The sequence below is a fragment of the Dipodomys ordii genome, unplaced genomic scaffold (genome assembly GCF_000151885.1).
Source record: "Dipodomys ordii isolate 6190 unplaced genomic scaffold, Dord_2.0 Scaffold320, whole genome shotgun sequence".
NCBI lineage: Eukaryota > Metazoa > Chordata > Mammalia > Rodentia > Heteromyidae > Dipodomys > Dipodomys ordii.
The window spans coordinates 278,133-302,848 of NW_012267536.1; the positions used below are offsets into that span (position 1 = coordinate 278,133).

Below are 24,716 nucleotides of genomic sequence, written 5' to 3' on the forward strand. Positions count from 1 at the left end.
CCCCGAAGGCCGAGCGGGCCCGTCCACGCTCCCGCGGCGAGCAGGCCGTGTCGCGCAGGCCCGGCCGCCCGCGGGAGCCGTCTGTTGGAACGAAGCGGAGCTGGAGGCTTGGTGCGCGTCCTGCGTGACGGCGCGTGGGGGGGAACGCCGGGAGAGGGGAGAGCATGGCACAGCGTGTGGAAACGCATGGCGGCTGGGGGAAAGGCACCGGCGCGGCTCGCGCGGCGGCGTGCGGCGTTGGTGGGAAGAGGACTGGGTCTGCGTGACGCCCAGCCTGGAACACTGAAGAACTGTGCCTCGTGGAAGTGCTAACTTGGTCCTTCGCTTCCCAAACGACGGGAGCGCTGCAGGCAGCGCAGTGGTCCCAGAGCGGCGCATCTCGTAGGTGAGGAGAGACGAGCCCAGACTAGCAAACGTGAAGTGACCCACTCGCTAATTCCCAAGACTTGGAGTTTGCAAAATGTCATCTGCAGGCCGGGCGCGGTGGCGCACGCCTGTCATCCTAGCTGCTCAGGAGGCAGAGATACGAGGATGGCGGTTCAACCAGCCCAGGCAGGAAAGTCCTTGACACTCTCTCCGGTGAACCACCAGAAAATCGAATGTGTCGTGTGGCTCAAGTGGTGGAGCGCTAGCCTTGAGCTAAAGGGCTGAGGGACAGCACCCAGGCCCTGAGTTCAGGCGCCACCCCCCCCCCCCCACAAAGTGTCCTGGAGCCACCAAAAGTTCTGGAAAAATCTGTAATAATACTTTGAGCCTTAAAGCCTACCTCTATTATCTTGGGGGTCAACCATACCAATGATCCTTACACTGAATTTTCAGCCTCGAGTTTTCTCCTCTCAAATTTATAAATTCTTGCCAAAAGCAATCTTGCTGCACTTAAATCCTTTATTCTTGTTGCCTATGTAATTACATTGGCTGCTCTTGAAGATGTGATCCTCCCCATAGCTGCTATCTCACTTGCAGTCCCTAGTCATATAGAGCTCATTATTTGCATTACCAGATACACTCTCTTTATGTCCTTGTGTATCATTTCATTTTACCTAACATGGATATTCATAACTTATTTATCTTGTTAGAGCTGTGTTAGATGGTCCCTGCTTAGAGAAAATACTGTCATCTTTTCAGAGTACTTTAGTCTGTATATTTTAGTTTTCTACAACAACATATGTGCATTCATTCATGATCATATACTTATGCCAAGCATGGTGGTAGGCACAGAGAGATTTGTTTCTGCTTTCATGGATCTTAGCGTACTTAATGCATAAGCTTAGCATACTCAGCTTACTTAGTTCAACTGTTTGATGCAGAGGACCGCATACTCTTCATCTTTATATCTGTAGCACTTCTGTTATTATAGGATAATAATGTCAGAAAAGTATAATTTTCCTATATATTTGACATATTTCAGAGGCAGGATCCTTCCTCTTCACATTTGTCTGCCTTTTTTTTTGGTCTGCCACGGGGTTTGAACTCTGGGCTTGGGTGCTGTCCCTGCACCCTGCAGCTCAAGGCCAGCATTCTACCACTTGAGCCACAGGCCCACTTATGGTTTTCTGAGTGGTTTATTGGAGATAAGAGTCTCATGGGCTTTCCTGCTTGAGCTGGCTTTGAACCATGATCCTCAGATCTCAGCCTCCTGAGTAACTAGGATTACAGGCATGAGCCACCACTGCCTGGCTTGTCTGCTTTTTTTCAGTGACAGGGGTGTAGGATAATCTTTAGGGTACTTTCACTGGGTCAGCAAATATCAGATAAATGTGCCTGCTGTTTACTCTTTTTTTTTTTTTTTTTTGCCGGTCATGGGGCCTGAACTCTGGGTCTGGGCGCTATCCCTCAGCTCTTCACCCATGGCTAGCGCTCTACCACTGGAGCCACAGAGCCACTTCCGGCTTTTTCTGTTAATGTGGTGCTGAGGAATCAAACCCAGGGCCTCATTCTTGCAAGGCATGCACTCTACCGCTGAGCTACCTTCCCAGCCCTGTGTTGTTTACTCTTGAAGTTAATGTGGGTCTTTGGACATAATGCTTTTAAGTGTGAGATCTATATGTTTTATATGAGACTATCTTCTGATAACCAGTGTTCACATTTATAATATTAGCTAATATTTTTCTGTGCATACTATATAACTAGACACATGTTGATAACTCATTCAGTCATTTAATCTTTTTTTGACATTCTGTTGTCACTGCACCCCACAGCAAGTTATAGGTCTGTTTGAGCTGAACTGATAAGATCTCTTAGAGGCTGAAGATACAGCCCTTTGTTTAGCTTATATGAGGTCCTGGATTGGATCTTCGCCACTTGCGGGGAGGGTAGTAGGGAATGTCTTTTAGGAGTTACATTTCTTTCATTAGCAAGTAACTTCAGATGCCAGCAAAGCTGAGTATAGTGGTGTACTTCTGCAATCTCAGCACCGAGGAGATGGAAACAGGATTTGAGTTCAAGGCATCTTAGGCTACCTTTGGAATTTGAGGCAGCACTTTGTCTTATCTGGAAAAAAGAAAAAGTAGAATGCTACATAATAAGACAGCTGTCATTAAGGTGTTCTAAGAAGTAAAATAATTACTTTTTTGGCCAGTTCTGGGGCTTTAACTCAGGGCCTGGGCACTGTCCCAGAGCTGCTTTTGCTCAAGGCTAGCACACTTTTTCTGTTTATGTGGTACTGAGAAATCTAACCCAGGGCTTCATGCATTGTAGGCAAGCACTCTCCCACTAAACCACATTCCCAGCCCTTACTCTGAAAACATTTTATTGTTTATATAGTTGCTTCTGTAATTTTTCATTGCAGTTGGAGCTCAATAAATGATTACACTAAAGCATATTGAATCCAATTCAATGTTTATTAAACTTTATGCCCAAGATACTGTGAAAGGTATAAAATTGAGTGACAGGTTTAAAAACCTGAACTTGGCCTAACAGTGGTATTTAAAATTATATTTATTATAAATTTTTATTATATGGGCTGGGAAGGTGGCTCAGTGGTAGAGTGCTTGCCTTGCATGCATGAGGCCTTGGGGTTCGATTCCTCAGCATCACATAAGCAAAACGAAAAAAGCTGGAAGTGTCGCTGTGGCTCAAGTGGTAGCCTTGAGCTGAAGAGCTGAGGGACAGCACCCAGACCCAGAGTTCAGACCCCACAACTGGACCCCCCCCACCAAAAAATAAATAAATACAATAAATTTTTATTATGGTCAATAAGCTGTCTGCTCTGATAGTACAGTTTGCATTGGAATTTGTTCCCTTTATGTGTTTTTCTCAAAAGTTTTATTTTTCTGGTTCTTGAGATAGTCTTTGCTTCAAACTTATCCTCTGTCTCAGTCCCCTGAGAACAGGGATTGTAGGCATTTATCTTCATACCTAACTTCTCCAAAAGTTGTGGGTTATTTTGTTTGTTTTGTTGGTCGTGGGGCTTAAACTCTGGGCTTGGGTGCTGTCCCTGCACTCTTCAGCTCAAGGCGAGCTCTCTACCGAGCATTCTACTGCTTGAGCTACAGCACCACTTCTGGTTATCGGTGGTTTATTGGAGATAAGAGTCTCACGGACTTTTTCCTGCCCGGGCTGGCTTTGAACCAAGGTCCTAGATGTCAGCCTTCTGAGTAACTAGGATTATAGGTATGAGCCACTGGAGCCTGGCTCCTAGTGTTTTTTGTTTGTTTTGTTTGTTTTCCCAGTACTAGGGGTTTTGAATCGGCCTTGATGCTTGCCAGACAAGAGGCTTCCACTTGAGTCTCCAGCCCTTTATGCTTTATGCTATTTTTCAGATTTGGTCTCATGCTTTTTGCTGTGGCTAGCCTGGACCACAGTCCTCTTACCTATGCCTCTCACTTAGGTGGGATGACAGATGTGCCCTACCATGCCTGGCATGTTTGTTGAGATGAGATCTCATTGATTTTTTTTTTTCTTTTATGCTAGTCCTGGAGCTTGAACTTTGGGCCTGGATGCTATATTAGCTTTTGTGTTTAATGCTAGTGCTCTAGCAACAGCTCCATTTCTGTTTTTTTTTTTTTAATGGATTATTGTGTAGAAGAATTTCATGTCTTGGTTGGTTTTGAACCTCGATCCTCAGATCTCAGACTCCTGAGTAGGATTACAGGCAAGTGCTCCTAGTGCCTGGCTCACTGAATTTTTTAATTTTTTGGACAGGTACAGACTTTTGGTTTCAGTTTTTTTTTCTTTTTTGATAGTACTAGGGTTTGAACTCAGGTCCTCATGTATGCTTGGCTGGCATTCTCCCACTTTGAGTCACAGTTCTAACCATGCTTTTGCTGGTTGTTTTTCAAGGTAGAGTCTAGAGAACTTTTATGCTTAGGGTAGCCTCAGACTACAATTTTAGGTCTAAGCTTTTGTCTCTTTTTTTTGAGGGGGGGGTCCAGTCGTGGGGCCTGAACTCTGGGCCTGGGCACTGTCCACTTGAGCCATAGCAGTACTGAGGAATCGAACCCAGGACTTCTTGCATGCTATCACTAACCACATTCCCAGCTTTGCCTCAGTTTTTAATGCTGATTTTAACACTTTAATTTTTGGGGGGCCAAGGGAGGGTTGCCAGTCTTAGGACATGAACTCGGGGCCTGGACACCGTCCCTGAGTTTCTTTTGCTCAACGCTAGCACTCTACCACTTGAGCGACAGTGCCACTTCTGGCTTTTACTGTGTATGTGGTACTGAGGAATTGAACTCAGGGTTTCATGTGTGCTAGGAAAGCACTCTACCACTAAGCCACATTCCTAGCCCGACACTTTAATTTTGAACCTTGTCAGAGTATAAAACATGTAACAACAAGTAATTTTAGTTTTGGGCCCTTGACATTTAGACATGTAATTAAAAGAAATGTGAAAAGAATAGGCTTTAAGTTATGAGGCCAGCAGGGCGCCAGTGGCTTACGCCTGTAATCCTAGCTACTCTGGAGGCTGAGATCTGAGGATCACAGTTCAAAGCGAGCCCGGGCAGGAAAGTTTGCGATACTCTTACCCAAGTAACCACTAGAAAACCGGAAGTGGCATTGTGGTTCAAGCGGTGAGCATTCCTGTTGAGCTGAAGAGTGCAGGGACAGACCCAAGCCCTAGAGTTCAAGCCCCATGACTGACCAAAAAAAAAAAAAAAAAGTTACGAGGCCAAAAATAAAATATTCCACAATAGTTTAATTGTTTTTTTTTTTTAAAGTTTTTTTCTTTCCAGGAACTGTTTGCTCACGTCTGTAATTGTATCTACTCAGAATGCTGAGATCTGAGGATTTTGATTCAAAGCCAGCTGGGACAGGGAAGTCTGTGAGACTTCTGTCCCCAATTAACCACCAGAAAACCAGAAGTGGGTCTGTGACTCAAAGTGGTAGAGCATAAGCCTTGATCAGAAGTGCTCAGAGACAATGCCCAGGTCCCAAGTCCAAGTCCCATGACTGCCCCCAATTTTTTTTTCTGTTTTTTCCCTTGAGCATGCTAGGCAAGTACTCTATCACCTTTTGTTTTGCATTTTAATATTTTCATGGTTATTATAAAGATGATGTACAGAGGAGTTATCATTTTCACCTGCCAAGTTAGCCTGAAACGCAAAGTCCTCCTGCCTCCATATTCTGAGTAGTCAGGATTACAGGTATGAACAACTATGCCTGGATGCTTTGGTTTTCTTGTGATTTGTGTAACCACAAAACTGTAGTTATGATACTGGTTACCTGTGTTCTTATATTAAACTTCAACTTTTTTTCCCAAGCAGCATCATTTTTGATTGATGTGTGAAGATAACCCAGAGGACTGAGAGAGTTGCTGAGTGGAGTGTATTGGGGATGCTCTAGGAAAAGACGGAGTACTAAAGACAGTGAGCACCATGGATCAGAACAACAGCCTGCCTCCTTATGCTCAGGGCTTGGCCTCCCCCCAGGTAATAAAGTAGGAGGGAGGTTGGATATCTGTACTGTAAGGTGGTTGTTTAGCTATCTGTTACTAAAAGTGAGTTTCTTTCAAGCTTCCTTTATTTTTTTGAAAAGTTCTGTTAGGCTCTGTATAGACACAACAGTGTTTTACTTTGGGAATTTGTTTGGAAGCTATCTTAAGTATTTTGTCTAGAAGACAGTCTTTTTTTTTTTTTTTGTGCTGGTCCTGGGTGTTGAACTCAGGGACTTGGTGCTGTCTCTGAGCTTTTTTGCTCAAAGCTAGCACACTACCACTTAAACCACAACTCCACTTCTGGCTTTTTAGTGGTTAATTGAAGATAAGTCTACTAGACTCTCCTGCTTGAGCTGGCTTTGAATTGTGATCCTCAGATCTCAGTCTCCTGAGTAGCTAGGATTACAGGCATGAGCCACTGGTGCCGAGCCTCTCCTTTTGTATTCTTGCTGTAAGGTTAATATCGTAGACATATTTATCTTGTATTGTTTGCCAAATAAAATGGTGAAAGTGAAAAAAATATCATGGCTCTTTATGTGAATTTGAGAATCAAAGTAAACTTGGGACCCTCTATGTAAAAAATACAGAACATTGCAAATGATATTAAGGGATTTACAAAGCCATATTTTAAGTCTCTGCATATTCTGTGAGCCTCATAGATTCTATTGTCAAAGAAAGACTGTGTTAGGGTTAGGATCTTTGTGATCCTGGTTCATCTGCTAGAGACCTGTGATCTTGGGAATGTCATTTAGTTTCTCTAGGCATGCATTTCATGTCTTTCTCTTCTCTTCTGTCTCTTTATTTTTTCCTTTCCTTCCCCTGTTTACCCTTCCCTTTCCCTCTCTTCCTTTCTTGTGCTGGTCCTGGGGCTTGAACTTAGGGTCTGGGCACTCTGAACTTTTTTGCTGAAGGCTGGCACTCAACCACTTGAGCCACATCTATACTTCCAGCTGATTTGGTGGTAAACTGGAGATAAGAGTTTCATAGACTTCCCTGCCTGTACTAGCTTAAAATGGCAATCCTCAGATCTCAGCCTTCTCATTAGCTAGTTACAGGTATGAACCACCAGTGCCAATCTCAATTTACTATCTTTACATGGGAAGAACAGGTCCATTTTACTTCCCAAAGTGCTGTTGTGGGACTTAGGTAACTTAGTAAGTTTAACAATGCCCCAAAAGTATTGAAGTGTTAGAGAAAAGTAGGTTGCTAGTATTTGATGGGTTTTATTATTTTATGCTTTTGTGAGGCCAAGTGAGCAACTTTTTTTTTTTTTTTTTGTCAGTTGTGAGGCTTGACCTCTGGGCTTGGGCGCTGACCCTGTGCTTTTCAGTTCTACCACTTGAGCTACAGCACCACTTCCGGTTTTCTAGTGGTTTATTGGAGATAAGTACGGACTTTCCTGCCCAAGCTTTGAACCGTGATCCTCAGATCTCAGCCTCCTGAGTAGTTAGGATTACAGGCATGAGCCACTGGCACCTGGCTGTGAGCAACTCTTTGAATAGTATTCTAATAGTAATACTAATCATTCTTATGATTATTTAACAGTTCAGCATTTTCTAAATGCCTGCTACATTGAATGCTTAGGTAGATATCTTTAGGTGAGCATGTAATTGGTTATTCACATTGAGACAGATAAGGTACTCCTCATGTAAACAGGGATATGAGTTGTTCTGATTATGTCCATTCTGGATAGATTTGGGAGATTAGAGAACTTCCTCATAAGTGACATTTGGATTTCAATTCTAAGCTCTCATCTACTGTATTCAATATTAAGGTGGAATATAAGTTTCAGAGTAGCAAATTTCTTTATGTTTTATATCACCACACAAGGCTCACAAACGATAGCATTGGCCTAACCCATTGTTTCCCGTGCTTTCTTCTATAGGGTGCCATGACTCCTGGAATACCCATCTTTAGTCCAATGATGCCTTATGGCACAGGTCTGACTCCTCAGCCTATTCAGAACACCAATAGTTTGTCTATTTTGGAAGAGCAACAAAGACAGCAGCAGCAACAACAGCAACAACAGCAGCAACAGCAGCAGCAGGCAGTGGTAACTGCTGCAGCTGCAGTACAGCAATCAACTTCTCAACAGGCGACACAGGGGGCCTCAGGCCAGACTCCACAACTGTTTCATTCTCAGACTCTGACCACTGCACCCTTGCCAGGCACCACTCCCCTGTATCCCTCTCCCATGACACCTATGACTCCTATCACTCCTGCCACACCAGCCTCTGAGAGCTCTGGGATCGTACCACAGCTGCAGTGAGTACTTGGTGTGTGGGTGTCCCGTGCCCCGTGCCTCGTGCCAGAGGAGGCCCTGAGAGCTGAGTTACAGCCGCTGCTTTCAGATAGTTGGTATACGTAAAAGCATGGCAGAGCGGTAATCATGTGTCACAGGTGGCTTCATCTGTCTTTTAAGAAGGAACGGGAGCTGTGAGTCAATGCCCTAAGCAAAAGGGTCTCCTAACATTTTTAGAAATGGGGTCACTTTTGTTTTCTGTACTTGAGCCACTAAAATACAAGGTGAATTTCATTGTCACTCTTGCTGGACATTTACTTGTAGCTGATTGCTGAGTCAGTCATGTGAATTCTGGGGTAATTATAGTGTTGGTACTGGTATAGTGGTTCTGATTTTTTTCATATTTATATTTCTTCATATTAATATTTTACATGCAGATCTTTGAAGATCTGTGTCTCTCCCAGAAGATGAGTGTGGCATCTTCCAAATGAGATTTCTGCCTATATGTAACAGTATTTAAGGGGCAGGGAAAATAAATTTTTCCTTCCTGAATAACAGCCAGAAGTTTCCAGTTACTAGTCAGTGAGAAGAATGTAGCATTTACTTTGGAGATGCTTTTGAACAAATTAAAGGAACCTTTTTTTTTTTTTTTTTCTTGTTGGTCATGGGCTTGAACTCTGGCCCTGAGTACTGTCCCTCAGCTCTTCAGCTTAAGGCTAGCACTCTACCACTTGAGCCATAGCACCACTTCTGATTTTCTGGTGGTTAATTAGAGTCTTATGGACTTTCCTGACCAGGCTGGCTTTGAACCGTGATCCTCAGATTTCAGCCTCCTGAGTAGCTACAATTATAGGCGTGAGCAACTGGTGCCCAGCTAAAGGAATCTTTATAATCAAAATTACTCACTTTTCTTGTGCAGCTTATTTCCCTTACTACATACACAGTTGTCATTTATAACTCAGCTCTTACTCCTTTTAGAACTCAGTGGTGTGTAATTGAGGATCCAGCAAAGTTTTTGAATAACTTCAGTTATAGACATTAAGTATGTATTATTTCTGGCTAAAGTCATAAACTGGAACTAGTTTGGGCTGTGTATTTGTTTTTTATGTTCCATAAGGCATCCAGTCAGCCACATTCAGTTTCCATTTAATAACACCCTGACTGGATGGCAGTTCAGTATTCTCAAATTTTTTTAGATTTATGAAGAATTAAGGTAAATATTTTATGAAAATAAATGAGAATGCATTTATCTATTACATGACTAACGTGACATATATATGTATATGTCTATGTATATATACACACCATATTTACTTGAGCAGATCACAGACAGGTGATGAAAGCATGTGTTGTATGCAGAAGTGACAGGAAGGAAATAGATAATGGAGAAACCAAAGCGCTCAACCTATTCGGGTTTATAGCTATGTATCAGAGAGTACGAGAAATATAATCAGAAGCAACATTTGAGTTAGAACTTATTGTCTTTGTATACTTATCTAGAACCATATCATCAGGATGGATGGCACTGTTCCAGGTCTGTGTGTGACAATTGAATTGCATTCAGAGGATGTTATCCATTTCATATTTACATGCTTTCAAAAATGAGGAAAATGTAGAATAAAAATTTTAGTTTGCTGTTTCATTAATATTTATAATAAAGTTGTTTTCATTGTATCTTTTATTTGGTGCTGGTCATAGGACTTAAACTCTGGGCTTGGGTGCTATCCCTGAGCTTTGGTGCTCAAGGCTGGTGGTGCTCTACCACTTTGAGCCACTGCTCCATTTCCATCTTTTTGATAGATAGTTGGAGATAAGAGCCTGCCTGCGCTTTGAAATGTGATCCTCAGATCTCAGGCTCCTAAGTAGCTAGGATTACAGGTATGAGTTGCCAGTGCCCAGCTTCATAATATCGTATTTTGTTTGTTTTTGTCTTGAACTTGGCCTGGTTGCTGTCCCAGAGCTTTTTTTTTTCTCACTCAAGGCTAACACTCTACCACTTTGATTCATAGTGCAATTTCTGGTTTTCTGGTGGCTGATTTTTCTCTCCTGGCTGGTTTTGAACTGTGATCCTCAGATCTCAGCCTTTTGAATAGCTAAGGTTACAGGCATGACCCAACAGTACCTGGCTTCATATCTTTGTCTTTCATAAATTATTTACAAAATAATTCAAGAATACATACAAAGGCCTTCTGGACCAAGGTAACCAATGATGACTCTATGTATCATGAATTACTGAAGCAAACCAAGTGAGAAATCGCATCTTTTCCATTGCCAAAGAAATGGGATTCTCATCCTTCCAAAAACTAACATTTTTGGAGGCCTGAGAAAGTTTTGCCTGCCTATTTTCATTACAGATACTTTTTAATAATGAGCTGACCTTGGTGGTATTTCAGAGCTCAGAGAAAGAGAACAGCTGATTAGGAAAGGCTTAGGAGAGAGACCCAAGCCCTAGTTCTCCACCTGAGTCTCACATGCATACTGGAATGGGGTACTGTCCAGAGGCCTCAGCTCCTTTGAATGTGTGAATGTTAGTAATCACCACCTCATGATACATTGTGAATGCTAAGTAAGGAAATCTGGGCTAGATGATATGTATGCATGTGATAGGAAGGGAGAAGAGAGGAAGAGAGGAGGGAATGGGGACAGAGATGGGAGAGGAAGGGACAGGTGAGGAGAGAGAAAAAGAGAACTTAAACACTACTAGAAAGAGTAATACCTGGTGAAAATATCAGATTCCTAGATCACTTAAACCTCATTGTATGAAAGTTGAACTTACTTCATTTTACTTTTATTTTATTTTTTGCAGAAATATTGTATCCACAGTGAATCTTGGTTGTAAACTTGATCTGAAGACCATTGCACTTCGTGCTCGAAATGCTGAATATAACCCTAAGGTCAGACCCATTTTCATGTACTTCAAACTATACAGTAAAACACAAATTTTCTAGTAGTCCCTAGATCAGAAAGCTGTGTTACGCTTTAGTTTCTTGGCACCAGCCAAATGAATATTATTTCCTTTGTTGTTGGTCGTGAGGCTTGAACTTAATGTCTGGGCTCTGTCCCCGAGCTTTTTTACTCAAGGCTAGTGCTCTATACTTTGAGCCACAGTGCCACTTTCAGTTTTCAGGAAAGTCTCACAGACTTTCCTGTCCAGGCTGGCTTTGAACCCTGATCCTCAGATGTCAGCCTCCTGAGTAGGTAGGATTACAGGTATAAGTCAGCAGTGCCTGACTCCCATTTATGTTTTGAGCTACTATATAGTATGTGTGTGATATATACATGAGTAATCCTGTGGGAGCATTGGGCAGGGAGCATAAGGATTGACCAAGAGTTAGTAATTGTTAAAAGTTGAATAGTAAGTAAAGAAGGTTTATTACAATGTGTTTTTCTACACTTACATAATTTTTTTTCCTAGTATTTTTTTCTTCCCTTCTCAGTGGGGAGAAAGTTACAAAGTTTCTGTCATTGTAGAAAGTGATTAAGCTAGCAGCTAATTGTATATTAAAGATTTTTCGGGGCTGGGAAGGTGGCTCAGTGGTAGAGTGCTTGCCTTGCATGCATGAGGCCCTGGGTTCCATTCCTCAGCACCACATAAGCAGAAAAACCCAGAAGTGGCGCTGTGGCTCAAGTGGTAGAGCACTAGCCTTGAGCTAAAGAGCTGAGGGACAGCGCAGGCCCAGAGTTCAGGCCCCAGGACCGACCAAAAAAAAGAGATTTTTCCCAGCTCTGGGTGAAAAAGCTAAGCAAGAGCACAAGGCCTGGGATTCAAGGCTTAGTACTGGCATGCCAGTACTAGTACAAAAATGCAAGAAAAAGAAAAAGGGGTTTTGTCTATACCAATGGAATGTTGGTTGTTGTTTTTGTTTTTTTGTTTTTTTAAATTTGAAAATGAGTAGATATTCTTAGAGGCCGAGATAGACACATTTTGTTTGGGTCTGGAAAGAGACAGCTGGGTTCATGAGCAGGTCATGCAGAAGCAGCTTTATGAAAAGGTGAACATCCAACATAGGTTCATCAGATAACTGTCAGCCTTTATACCAGGAAAGTAGTTCTATTGAATAGATACAATAAAAAGAGAGAATAGAAGGAATCCCTGGGGGCAGAATGCAGTCTTTTCCTTCCTTGGCTAAGTTACTGACAGCTGGTGGCCAGCTGAATGCCATCAAGGAGGTGCTCCCTTCTCCATTTAGATAGATAATTGGAGTACACAACTCCATGGTGGATCAAAGACCCTTGGCGATTACTTTGAGGTGTCTCCCTGAGAAACTCAATTTTTCATTTGCCTTTTTTTTTTTTAAATGGTGCCAGTCCTGGTGTTTGAATCTTAGGGCCTAGGTGCTGTCCCTGAGTGTTTTTTGCTCAAGGCTAGCACTCTACCATTGAGCCACAGCTCCACTTCTGGCTTTTTAGTGCTTCAATTGGAGATAGTTTCCCAGGCTTTACTGCCCAGGCTGGCTTTAAACCTTGATCCTTAGGTCTCAGCCTGGGCACTGGGCACTGTCCCTGGGCTTTTCAGCTCAAGGCGAGCACACTACCAATTGGAGCCACAGCACCACTTCTGATTTTCTGGTGGTTACTTGGAGATAAGAATCTCACGAACTTTACTGCCCAGGCTGGCTCTGAACCGAGATCCTCAGATCTCAGCCTCCTGTGTAGGATTACAGGCATGAGCCACCGGGGGCCCAGCAGCACTCTTCAACTGAGCTACACCCCACCCTATTTCCCTTTGAACCAGTCTTTTTTCTCACATTTTAGGGAATTCCTAGCTAGGATATAAATATCTGTACAACCCATTGAAATCATGTTCTTGCTTCATTTTCAGTTACCAACTCAAGATCTTTTATTTTTGTTCTTTGTTGGTCGTGGGGCTTGAACTCTGGGCTTGGGCACTGTCCCTGCGCTCTTCAGCTCAAGGCGAACACTCTACTGCTTGAGCCACAGCGCCCTTTCCGGTTTTCTAGTGGGGTTTTCTAGTGGTTTATTGGAGTTAAGAGTCTGACGTACTTTCTTGCCTGGGCTGGCTTTGAACGATGATCCTCAGATCTCAGCCTCCTGAGTAGCTAGGATTAAAGGCGAGAGCTTATTTTTTTTGTTTTGTTTACAACTCAGGATCTTTTGTTTGTTTTTGAGACAATGTGTTGTTACTTAGCCTAAATTGGTCTTGAACTGTGATTGTACAGATATGCACCACTATGGGTAGACCATTTCAGAATCTTAGAAATTAGGTGATCTGAGGTTCTTACTTTGAATGTTTGGAAAAGCTTGATAACCAATTTAATGATGGAACTAAGAGCCAAAAAGGATTAATATTAAGCAGTAGAAATGAGAACTAGGTGTACCAGTATATGCATATAATCCCAGGACTCAAGAGGTTGAGACAGGAGGATAAGGAGTTAGAGGCCAGACTTAAGCTGTGTTGAGAGACTCTGACTGACAAAAGGGTAGTAGGGAGAGGGAAGAGGCAATAGATAGTAAGATTGAAGTTGTTGTGGATCCTGAGCCTTGATTTAGAGCTGCTGGAAGTTCAATTTCTAGGCTAGGAAGCCTTTTGGTGAGACAAGTTGACTCTGGGAAAGAGTATATATATGCCTATGTCCTGATGTTTAAAAATAACATTTTGGCCAAGTAGCAGAGGCCTGTAATCCTAGCTGTTTGGAAGATGAGATCTGAGGATTAAGATTTGAAGCCAGCCCAGGCAGGAAAGCCCATGAGACTTTTACCTCCAGTTAACTACCAAAAACACCAGAAGTGGAGATGTGGCTCAAGTGGTTGAGTGCTAGCCTTGAGCAAAAAAGCTCAGGGCTCCCGGCCCTGAGTTCAAGCCTCAGGACTGGCACCAAAAAATTAAAAAAATTAAAAACTATTTCTATAATAAGGGAACAATTCATCTTGATTAGCTTTTTGTTGTTTAGTTAAATGTTATATGTGAACACTCTTATTTTGCCAATCTTGATAATTAGAAATGTTATGGATTATTTATATAAACAAACGTAGATTTTAATATGTTACAATTTTAACTTATTTGAAAGGATGCTTTGCCTTTTGCCAAAGACATTAATTCAATCCACATATGAGTTACAGTTATAGCAAGAAAAGAGTTCTTAAACAGTGAACATGTAAAAAACACAAAAGGCAGATAGTATAAATGAAAACTTTGATTCCTTTCCTACATTTTGTAGGAAGGCCATTTGGACATAGGATCTCATTACATATTAATAATGCTTGTAATCTGGTTTGTTAATCTCTGGAGGCAGAAAGGTTTTTCAGTTTTTCTGCCTAAAGTTCCTACTAATAAAACAAAATTTTGTAGAGAGCTAGTCATTGTGAGCAGCACAGAATAAGAAACTGGCCCTGGTGTTGGTTGACAGTACCAAGAACCAATCTGGGGATGTAGGTCAGCAATGTAGTACTTGTTTAGCATGCATGAGGCCCCGGATTCCACCCCTAGCATCACCAAGCAAACACTAAAATACAAAAACCAAGTTTTGCAAAACTCTCATTGCAATTTACAGTTATCTTTCTTAGTAGTCCTAGTTGGACTTAATTTGATATGTTCCTTGTTACCTTTGAGAAAATCCTGTATAGCCAGATGTTGGCAACTCACACTTGTAATCCTAACTACTCAGAAGGCTGAGACCTGAGTATCAGCGTTCAAAGCCAGTTCAGGCAGACATAGCTGAGTGTAAGTTGACCAGCAAATAACAGAGTGGAGGTGTGGTTCAAAAGGTAGTGCCAATAGCCAGGTCTTGAGTTCAAGTCCCAGTATTAGCACAAAAGAAAAAAATAAATCCTGAACAGGTATATAGGAAAAATAGTTTGATAACTATTTGTACTAGGCTCTTCACTTTAATTATAATGTCTTCTTATCACTAGTTCTCTAAAATGACTTCACTAATGTTTTCCTGTCACCATTTTAGCGATTTGCTGCCGTAATCATGAGAATAAGGGAACCACGGACCACAGCACTAATTTTCAGTTCAGGAAAAATGGTGTGCACAGGAGCTAAGAGGTAATCTTAAGGAATTCATTCTCTGGTCTGTGTGTTATGAAAGAAAAGGTGTCTAGGTTGTTAGACTAGCACTTTTTACATGTGATTGTTAAAATGGTTGATTCTAGTCCCTAGATAGCATGCAGTTCACTCCTAAAATGAAGAATCAGTTTTGGACATACAATTTTTACTCATTTATACAATCTCTATAGTTAAGTTTCATATGCTACATATAGTATAACATCAAAACTATTAATAGGGTCTGGGGATGTTGCTTAGTGGTAGAGTGCTTACCCAGTATGCATGAAGCCCTGGGTTCAATTCCTTGGCACCACATAAACAAAAAACTGGAAGTGGTGCCGTGGCTAGAGTGCTCGCCTTGAGCTGAAAAGCTGAGGGACAGTGCCTAGGCCCAGAGTTCAAGCCCCACAGCAGACAAAAAAAAGTGGTAGAGTGCTAGCCTTGAGCAAGAGATGCTCAGGGACAGTGCCCAGGCCCTGAGTTCAAGCCCCAGGACTGGCAAATTAAATAATTAAATTACTATTAATAAAGATTCTTGTATGTAAAAACAATTATATGTTTGTGAAAAAGTGCAGCAGAGCTCACTGGACACTAATGAAAGTAAACTGTACAACTAGTAGGTGGGGAAAAAAAGCAAATTCATGAAAAAATTGATTATGAATCGTAGAACTTCAAAGCTGATGGTTGCCACAAAAGCATCTGTCCCTTGCTAGGCAACAGTGGCTCATGCCTGTATTCCTAGCTACTCAGAAGACTGAGAACTAAGGATCATGGTTCAACGCCAGCCTGGGCAGGAAAAATCCGTGAGACTCTTAGCTCCAGTTAACCACCAGAAAACCTTGGTACTGAAGCTTAAGTGGTAGAACACTCACCTTGAGCTGGAGAGCTCAGGGACAGCACCCAGGCCCAGAGTTCAAGCCCCAGGAATGATGGGGAAAAAAAAGCAGCTGGCCCTCAATGGAACTAATTTCATTTGCAGTTACAAGTTATATACATCTTAAGAGCTATGCCTGTCAAAAGATGCCATTGCTTGGGTTCCACATCTGCTTAGTTTTGTATGAACTCAAACTTGAAAAGATGATTACAATGTGCTTGAGTTATTAATATTTAGGGGGCTGTGGATATTTTTGCTTATTTGGAACTTTGAAATTTACCTTTCTTGTTACTATTTTCCTCTGCATAGAACATCAGAAACTTTCGGTTTATTGGCCAGATGTTTCTGATTCTTCCCAAGACCTTTTTTGTTTGTTTTTGATGCCAGTCCTGGGGTTGGACCTCAGGGGTTGGGTATTGTCCCTGAGCTTCTTTTTGCTCAAGGGTGGTACTCTACCACTTGAGCCATAACTCCACTTCCACCTTTTTTGGGGTTGAATTGAAGAGTCTCAGACTTTCCTGCCTGGCTTCAAACCATGATCCTCAGATCTCAGCCTCTTGAGTAGCTAAGGATTGCAGGCATGATCTATCAGTGCCCTTTTTTTTCTGGAAGAAAAGCTTAATAGTCTGACCAAATAAAAATAAGAGGTATGATTATTTTAGCTGATATCCTTCTGTACTTTCCCTCAAATTCTTAGGATGGATAGATAGATAGATAGATAGATAGATAGATAGATAGATAGATAGATAGATAGATAGATAGATAGATTGATTTGGTACCTGTCTTGGGGCTTGAACACAGGGAAAGGGTGCTGTCTCTGAACGTTTGTGTTCAAGGTTAGTGCTCTACCACTTTGAGCCATAGCTCCATTTTAAGCTTTTTGTTAGTTAATTGAGATAAGCTTCTCACGGGCTTTTCTGCCCAGGCTAGTTTTGAACTGTGATCCTTTGTGAGTAGCTAGGATTATGGGCGTGAGCCATTGGTGCCTGACAGCATTTTGTTTATATTAATATAAATATCAAATATGCTTATATTTAATATTCTATCATTGGGCTGGGAAGATGGCTCAGTGGTAGAGTGCTTGCCTTGCATGAATGAGGCCCTGGGTTCGACTCCTCAGCACCATATAAGCAAAAAAAAAAAAAAAGCCGGAAGTGGCACTGTGGCTCAAGGGATAGAGCGCTAGCCTTGAGCTGAAGAGCTGAGGGACAGCACCCAGGCCCAGAGTTCAGACCCCATGACCAGACCCCCCCAAAAAAAATCCTATCATTGAATTTTTTTTTTTTTTTTGGTTGTTGTGGGGCCTGAACTCTGGGCCTGGGCACTGCCCCTGGGCTCTTCAGCTCAAGGTGAGTGCTCTACCACTTGAGTCACAGCGCCACTTCCACTTTTTGAGTGGTTTATTGGAGATAAGAGTCTCACGGACTTTCCTGCCCAGGCTGGCTTTGAACTGATCCATCAGATCTCAGCTTTCTGAGTAGCTAGGATTACAGGGGTGAGCCACTGGTGCCTGGCTTATCATTGAAAAAAAATTTTTTTTTTTTTTTGGGTCCAGTTGTGGGGCCTGAACTCTGGGCCTGGGTGCTGTCCCTCAGCTCTTCAGCTCAAGGCTAGCGCTTGAGCCACAGCGCCACTTCTGGCTTATTTTCTTTTTGCTTATGTGGTGCTAGGGAATTGAACCCAGGGCCTCATGTATGCAAGGCAAGTGCTCTACCACTGAGCCACTTTCCCAGCCCCTTTTTGAAAATTTTATGTCAAACAAACTTAATAATTTTAATGACTATCATGATTAGTCTCATCCCTCTTATCACTTTCCCTTCCTTCTCTTCCTAAAACAATTCTTTTCATACATGTATATAAATTACTACAACCATATTCACCCTATTAGACTTCCCCATTCCTGCTAATACCCACCACCCCTCTTTCCCATCTTTCACCCCAGCAGAGCCAAGATGGACTTTTTTGTTGTTGCTGTTGTTGGTCCTGGGGCTTGAACTCAGGGTCTAGGCACTGTCCCTGAGTTTTTTTGCTCAAGGCTCACACTCTACCACTTGAGCCGCAGTGCCCCTTCTGGCCTTTTCTGTGAATGTGGCAATGAAGAACCAAACCCAGGGCCTCATACGTGCTAGGCAAGCATTCTCCCACTAAGCCACATTCCCAGCCCCACTTTTGGCATTTCTGATTTCCTGCACATGACAATCTTTTGTGGCATTATCACTTGCATTTTATTGTTCTTACATAAACTCTTCAAGTTCCTGAGTCATAGTTTTATCTAATAAAGAAGGCATAGAATAAAAAAGGATAGAACTTTAATAGCATCAGCATTTTTCTGTTAATATGAAGCCAAGTTTTCATCTCAATTGAAATTTGTGCACAAAAGTAATAATAACAGTGATGGTGGTACTACTTGTAGCATCCCCAAATATTTGATATAAAGGTTGATCATCTTGGTAGGCCCACAGTTTTCCATTGAGGATGCAGGAATACCTTATGAAGAACTTGTTAATATGTGTTGCTGTTTTGTCATATTGGAAGGAGAGTGACCAGTTTATTCCTGATAAGTTAATTCAGACTTTTAATAAGTCATTCTTCTAAATGATTGAATCAGCTAACTTCAGTATAAATGCATTTTTTCCTTTCTCTAGTGAAGAACAGTCCAGACTAGCAGCAAGGAAATATGCCAGGGTTGTACAGAAGTTGGGTTTTCCAGCCAAGTTCTTAGACTTCAAGATTCAGAACATGGTGGGAAGTTGTGATGTGAAATTCCCCATAAGATTGGAAGGCCTTGTGCTCACTCATCAGCAGTTTAGTAGGTGAGTCTGAAATGTGCTGGGATTACTTTTGGCATCACTTTACTATATTTATAGTTTGTTCAGAATAAACCACATAGGAGATTCAGAGGATGTCATCATAATGTGTATATTATGTAAACAAAGGATATAGTTATCAATTGTATTTCTTCTAGGACTTCTTCCTGCTCTTCTAAGGAATAACAACATCTTCCCCAGATTGTCACTTTCCATGTAATTTAATGATACCCTAAAATACCCTTAACTAGAATGAATTATATTTTATGTTGTTGAATACATTTTAAGTACATGAATTGAATCCACAACCTCTTGTATAAAGGGAGGAATGAGAATCTGGATAAAGAACAGATAGAATGAAAACACACATACACATACTCTTTCCATCTTTCTTCTTTGACTCTTTCATTCTCACTCTCTCTCTCTCTGTATTTATGCATGTATGAACATTCTCTCTCTCTCTCTCCCCTCTCCTCTCCTCTCTCTTTCTCTCTTTCTCTCCAGACTTCATAGCCCAGGCTCACTGGACATAGGAGTAGGTGATAGAGTACATAACCAGTAGTTAATTTTTTGGTGGGGAATATCATAATAATTTCTTTAAACATGAGACACTTTGATTTCTAAACTCCTTTTGCTATTATCCTTCTAGCTATGAGCCAGAGTTATTTCCTGGACTAATCTACAGAATGATCAAACCCAGAATTGTTCTCCTTATTTTTGTTTCAGGAAAAGTTGTATTAACAGGTAAGTTACAAGGGGAGGTAGTATCTCAAAGTTTGAGAGTTACAAGGATAGAATTTTCTCAGTGCTAAAAAGAAACTTGTGTTGGTACATTTGTCTAACATGTTGAAGATGTCTTTTCCTTTTTTTTGGCCAGTCGTGGGGCTTGAACTCAGGACTTGGGCGCAGTCCCTGAGCTTCTTTTGCTCAAGGGTAGTGCTCTACCACTTGAATCAGCACCACTTCTGCCTTTTTCTAAGTGGTTTATTGGAGATAAGAGTCTCCTGGACTTTCCTGTGGGGGCTGGCTTTGAACTGTGATCCTTGGATCTCAGTCTCCTGAATAACTAGGATTATAGGCATATGTCACAAGCACCAAGGTTGTGTTTTGTTGTTGTTTTAAATTCTCTTCTTACCCTACTCAGCCTTTTTTCTTGCCTGGGGGTGAGTAGGCAGGGTATGACAACACTGATAAACTAATAATAGATAATGTGTTTAGCTGGAATAAATCCTCTGGAGTTTGGGGTTCATCAGTGTACCATTATGAAGCAACAAAGGAAAGTGTAGTTTAGCTGAGATGCCAGTGGGGAGAAATATTTTGCCTCCAGTGCTGTTCTTTTATGTCTTGGTGAAGGATGAAATGTGAGCTACACTTGTGGACAGGGGGGTCTGGATTATGAATTTGTATAGGATGGAGTGTGGGGAAGAGCTGTGGACTGGGGGGACAGAGCTAGTGGGTATATTGTTTTTGTAATTTAAAAAATCTGTATGAAGGAAATTGCTGAATTGGCCCTCACCTATATTCCTAGCTACTCAGGAGTCTGAGCTCTACAGGTTTGTAACTTGCTAGACTCCATCTTTGTAACCAACAAAAGAAAAGCTGGGCTGGGCTGGGCTGGGCTGGAGTGATGGCTTGCAGCTTTGAGATGATGACATCGCATGCCATTTTACATTTATCTCTATCTGTAGGTGCTAAAGTCAGAGCAGAAATTTATGAAGCATTTGAAAACATCTACCCCATCCTAAAGGGATTCAGGAAGACCACGTAGTAGCTGCCCACTTACTCCTGCCTTCCTCACCCACTTGTTTTTTTAAACAAATCATTTTTGGTACCTCTGATGGTGCAGTTGTGAGAAGATGGACACTCAGTTACAGGTTGCAGCACCAGGCGATGTCCTCTTTGGTGTGCCACTGCAGGTTGCTGGGCAGGCTACTTTTCCACACTGAGATCACCCCGCAGCATTACTGTGAGTTGCTCATCCTGTGCTGCTATTTGGGCAGCGTTGCCCATTTATTTATATTTTAAACACTGCTGTTGACAAGTTGGTTGGTTAAAGGGACAGACTTTTAAGTGTTCAAGACACCTGTACAGTTGAAGTTTTTAATTTTTCCCCATAAGCCACAGGTTTTATATTTCTAACAGAAAAGAATCTTTTTTAAAATTGTTGTTTTTCTAATTTGTAATTCTTAGGGGTTATTTTTGTGCCAGACACATTCCACCTTTCCAGTATTGCAGGACAGAATAGCTGTATTAATGAAAGCAAATGGCTGTACATATGTTTCTTTCTTCACAGTACTCTGTATAAGAAAAAATGCAGTTTACAAAAGTGTTAGACTGTTCTTATATCTTTTAAGAGTCATGTGACCATACTGTTAAAAAATTGTATTTTAGATATAATGTCTGAAACCATTTTGATGTTTGTCATTTGTTTTGGTCAACATTTCATTGTACATTTGCCGTGAATACGGACATACACCTGAAAACATACAAAAGTGATCACCATTACGACTACCCTGCCTTGAGTACCTCTTGCCTCCTCAGTACCTCACAGTGCTTGGGACCTTTGCTTATGTGGTGCTGAGGAATCGAACTCAGGGCCTCAGGCATGCAAGGCAAGCACTCTACCACTGAGCCACCTTCCCAGCCCCTTGTCCCACTTTTAGAGTAAAGAGCTTAGGCTCCCACTAGACTTGGCATGTTTTATAGCTATGCTAAGAGTCAAAAAATAATCTGAGTCTTCTCTGTGAAAGCTGATGTCCTGTTCACAGACTCCAGGTTCTCTGGTATAATATTTTGGTGAAGGCTGTTTTTCCCATGCAATAACAAGTAGGCATTTACAAGTTCTTAGGTTTCATTCTTTTTTTTTTTTTTGGGTCCGGTTGTGGGGCCTGAACTCTGGGTCTGGGCACTGTCCCTCAGTTCTTCAGGTCAAGGCTAGCGCTCTACCACTTGAGCCACAGCGCCACTTCTGGCTTTTTTCTTTTTGCTTATGTGGTACTGAGGAATTGAACCCAGGGCCTCATGCATGCAAGGCAAGCACTCTACCACTGAGCCATTAGGTTTCATTCTTCAGGTGCTTTTTGTCCTTTTTAATTATAAAAGCAGGTTTTTTTTTTTTTTTTTTCACTCAGAGGTTTATAATCAGAAGGAAGTATTATTTGTCTCCCTCTTGCCTGCTTCCCAGGTTAATGTCCAGAGTAGTGTGTGTCTTTGGTACTCCTCCCTCTTCTCCCCCCAGAGGAACATTTGGTCATGTTTTGTGGAAAAATACTAAAGCATAAGTTCAGTTTTGTGGCTTGTCTCAGTTGTATCTCCACGATCTGGAATACAGCATTCTCCTAGGGGCCTTTATTGAACCACTCCTTTAGTGATGGCCATTTGCATTTTCCTTGTTTTCTAAAGCAAATTATTTTATAACCAACAGAGTATACACCACGAAAGGAAAGGCCTCAACCCTGTCCCTCTAGGTTCTGAATAAATCAATGCCTTCCATGTCAAACCCTCCCGCTTAGACTCTGACTAGGAGCACAGTCTCCTGACTTCTCAAAAGAAAGTCTCTGCGTCATTAGTGGGCCCTCCTAGGCTACAGAACTTGCTTTGCATCAGCCACTGTCCAGTCCCAGGACCCCAGTTAGCGGCTTAGCAGGAGACCACAGAGAGCAGCTCATGATCGGTCAATCAGCTGTTGCTCTGGTGAATGGAAGGAACTGTGTTGGTTTGGTTTTTGCATCTCCTTCCCTTAGGTGCTGACAACTCTCACCACATGACTCAGACCAGGTACCCTAGAGTGTGGTACCTGAAAAATGCACAACACGGTGCCTTTCCCAGTGCTTGTTCTCTTATACATGCTCAAACCACTTTCCTTAACTGTCTTCTGCCTCTTTGCTGAGACTCTTAAGCTCCATACAGTGGGTGCCACTTCTTACCCTTCACTTGGTCCCAAGTCCAGGACAGCATCTGGCACATAGAAAAGGACTCGGTAAATACCTGCTGAGTAACTCAACACATCTTTCCTTACTGCTCATTTCTTCTGCCATTGGCATTTTCTCCAGTGCTCTCTGCAGAGAGCATCCTTTTGTGTATGTTAGGTGAGTACAAGTATTTCCCTAGACATCTTTTAGAAGAGGAATAATACTGGTGTATATAAGAGGCCATTTAAAACTTCTTTTTGGATAGAATTTATATGAAGTTTTATCTTTAAGGTAACAGTATATGAGGTACCATTTTTCTCATTTCCTAGTTACTGAGGCAATAATGAATGTGCATAGCTTACTTGAAAGACATTTCAACATTGTTTACTTCTCTCCAAGAAAGCATTGTCTTTCTATATAAGTAGGTGTTCTATATTCTTCAGAAAAGTTTATTTTTTCATGTAATGCCCTTAAAATTTATAAGCTAGTTAGTTAGTGGAGTATTTCACATAATTCTTATTCCTCATGTTTACTGTATTCTTGAGTTCTAGTCATGTAATTGCAAATAGTTTTACATTTTCTTTTCCAATATTTTTCTTTATTTGAAAAATAAAAGTGGAAGTGGGACATCTCATGAACTTTTCTGTCAGGGCTGGCCTCAAACCACAATCCTCTTTATGAGCCTCCTGAATAGCTAGGATCTGGCTTCTCTACTTCTTTTCCCCATCTCAGTGGCTGGGATTTTAGCCCAGGCTAGCCTCAACCTTGTGAACTTCCTGCGTTAGCCTTCTATGTGGTGAGATAACATACCAAATTTACAAAATGTTTTCTCTGAACTATAAAATACAGCACATGCAGCAATGCTTAGCCTAAAGTAGTACTCAGAGGCAGCCTTTGGGTCCTAAGATACTCTTGGTGCTCACCACCAGTCACACCTCACAAAAGCCATAATCCTAGTTACATTATTTACAGGTTGAGCTCTCATTTAAAAGTGATTGTTTTAACATTTAGGTTCCGCTTCCTTCTTTCCTCTGGAGTCAGGGACCACATGACCTAGGGAGCTTTTTTTGTCTGAATTTGCTAGCTACAAACGCATGTGGTTTATTTTACATCAGCTTCAATATTTTGCTTAAAACAACTCTACAGAGGTAAATAAACACTGAGCTTTCTGTTTTCTGTGCCAGTACTGGGGCTCAGATCTGGGCCTGGGCTCTGGGCCCCTAGTGTGTTTTGTTCAAGGCTGGCACTAGCACTATACCACTTTCTGCTTTCTTGTGTCAATTGGATGCAAGGGTCTCATAGACTTTGATCTTCAGATCTCAGCATCCTGAGTAGCTATAATTACTGGCATGTGACTGGCTTAATGCTCTTGCTTTTCAAGGTAAAATATTTCACAAGCTCATACTGATATAGCCATTAGAATCCAGGGTTACAAGCATACTGCAGCCTCACCTTTCAATCTTTAAGCAAGACGCCCAGTTCTGATGTAGGGTGCTTTATTTATTTATTTTTAAATCCCCATTAACCTGCCATTTCCTGATTTTGCCATCTCTGGTATTGCTCCTTTAGGTACTAGGTATTCTTATTTATCTTACCACTCATCTAAGAAGGTACAATATTTTTCTCATGTTCTGGCATTAGCAAGATGTCTGGTTGAGTTCTTTTAACTAAACACTTGTTTACAAATTTAGGGGGGAAAGATTGAAATGTTTTGAGTTCATTACACACAGTTCATTTTTATTATAGAAAAATACAAACATGTATGTAAAAAGACCATGTCATTTGGTCCCATCATTCATAGGTAACCAGTTTGTGTATCTTTTCAGATTTATACATATTTATGTTTATGTAAATTTATACACATATTTATTTCCAAAAAAGAAACACACCATACCATCAATGCTATAATGCTATCCTGATGTTCATTTAGACATTATTTGGTGTCCATTAGAACAATCTCCTTCCACTGTACACATGGGAACTTACTTTAAATCCCTG

At 41.5% G+C, this 24,716-nt stretch overlaps 1 protein-coding gene across 2 annotated transcripts in view; it reads left to right on the plus strand.

Moving 5' to 3' along the window:
• Positions 1-21,216, plus strand: part of Tbp (TATA box binding protein) — a 21,639-nt gene extending 423 nt beyond the window's left edge. Inside the window, exons 2-8 of one of the 2 annotated variants that reach the window (XM_013036639.1) lie at positions 5,703-5,870; positions 7,761-8,140; positions 10,924-11,011; positions 15,035-15,126; positions 18,646-18,813; positions 19,457-19,551; positions 20,496-21,216. In XM_013036639.1, the coding sequence (XP_012892093.1) occupies positions 5,817-5,870; positions 7,761-8,140; positions 10,924-11,011; positions 15,035-15,126; positions 18,646-18,813; positions 19,457-19,551; positions 20,496-20,575 (957 nt within the window). In that variant the 5' untranslated portion in view covers positions 5,703-5,816 and the 3' untranslated portion in view covers positions 20,576-21,216. The remainder of the gene's footprint in view (positions 1-5,702; positions 5,871-7,760; positions 8,141-10,923; positions 11,012-15,034; positions 15,127-18,645; positions 18,814-19,456; positions 19,552-20,495) is intronic. The other variant, XM_013036638.1, reaches the window with a different exon arrangement.
• The last annotated feature ends 3,500 nt before the right edge of the window (positions 21,217-24,716 follow it).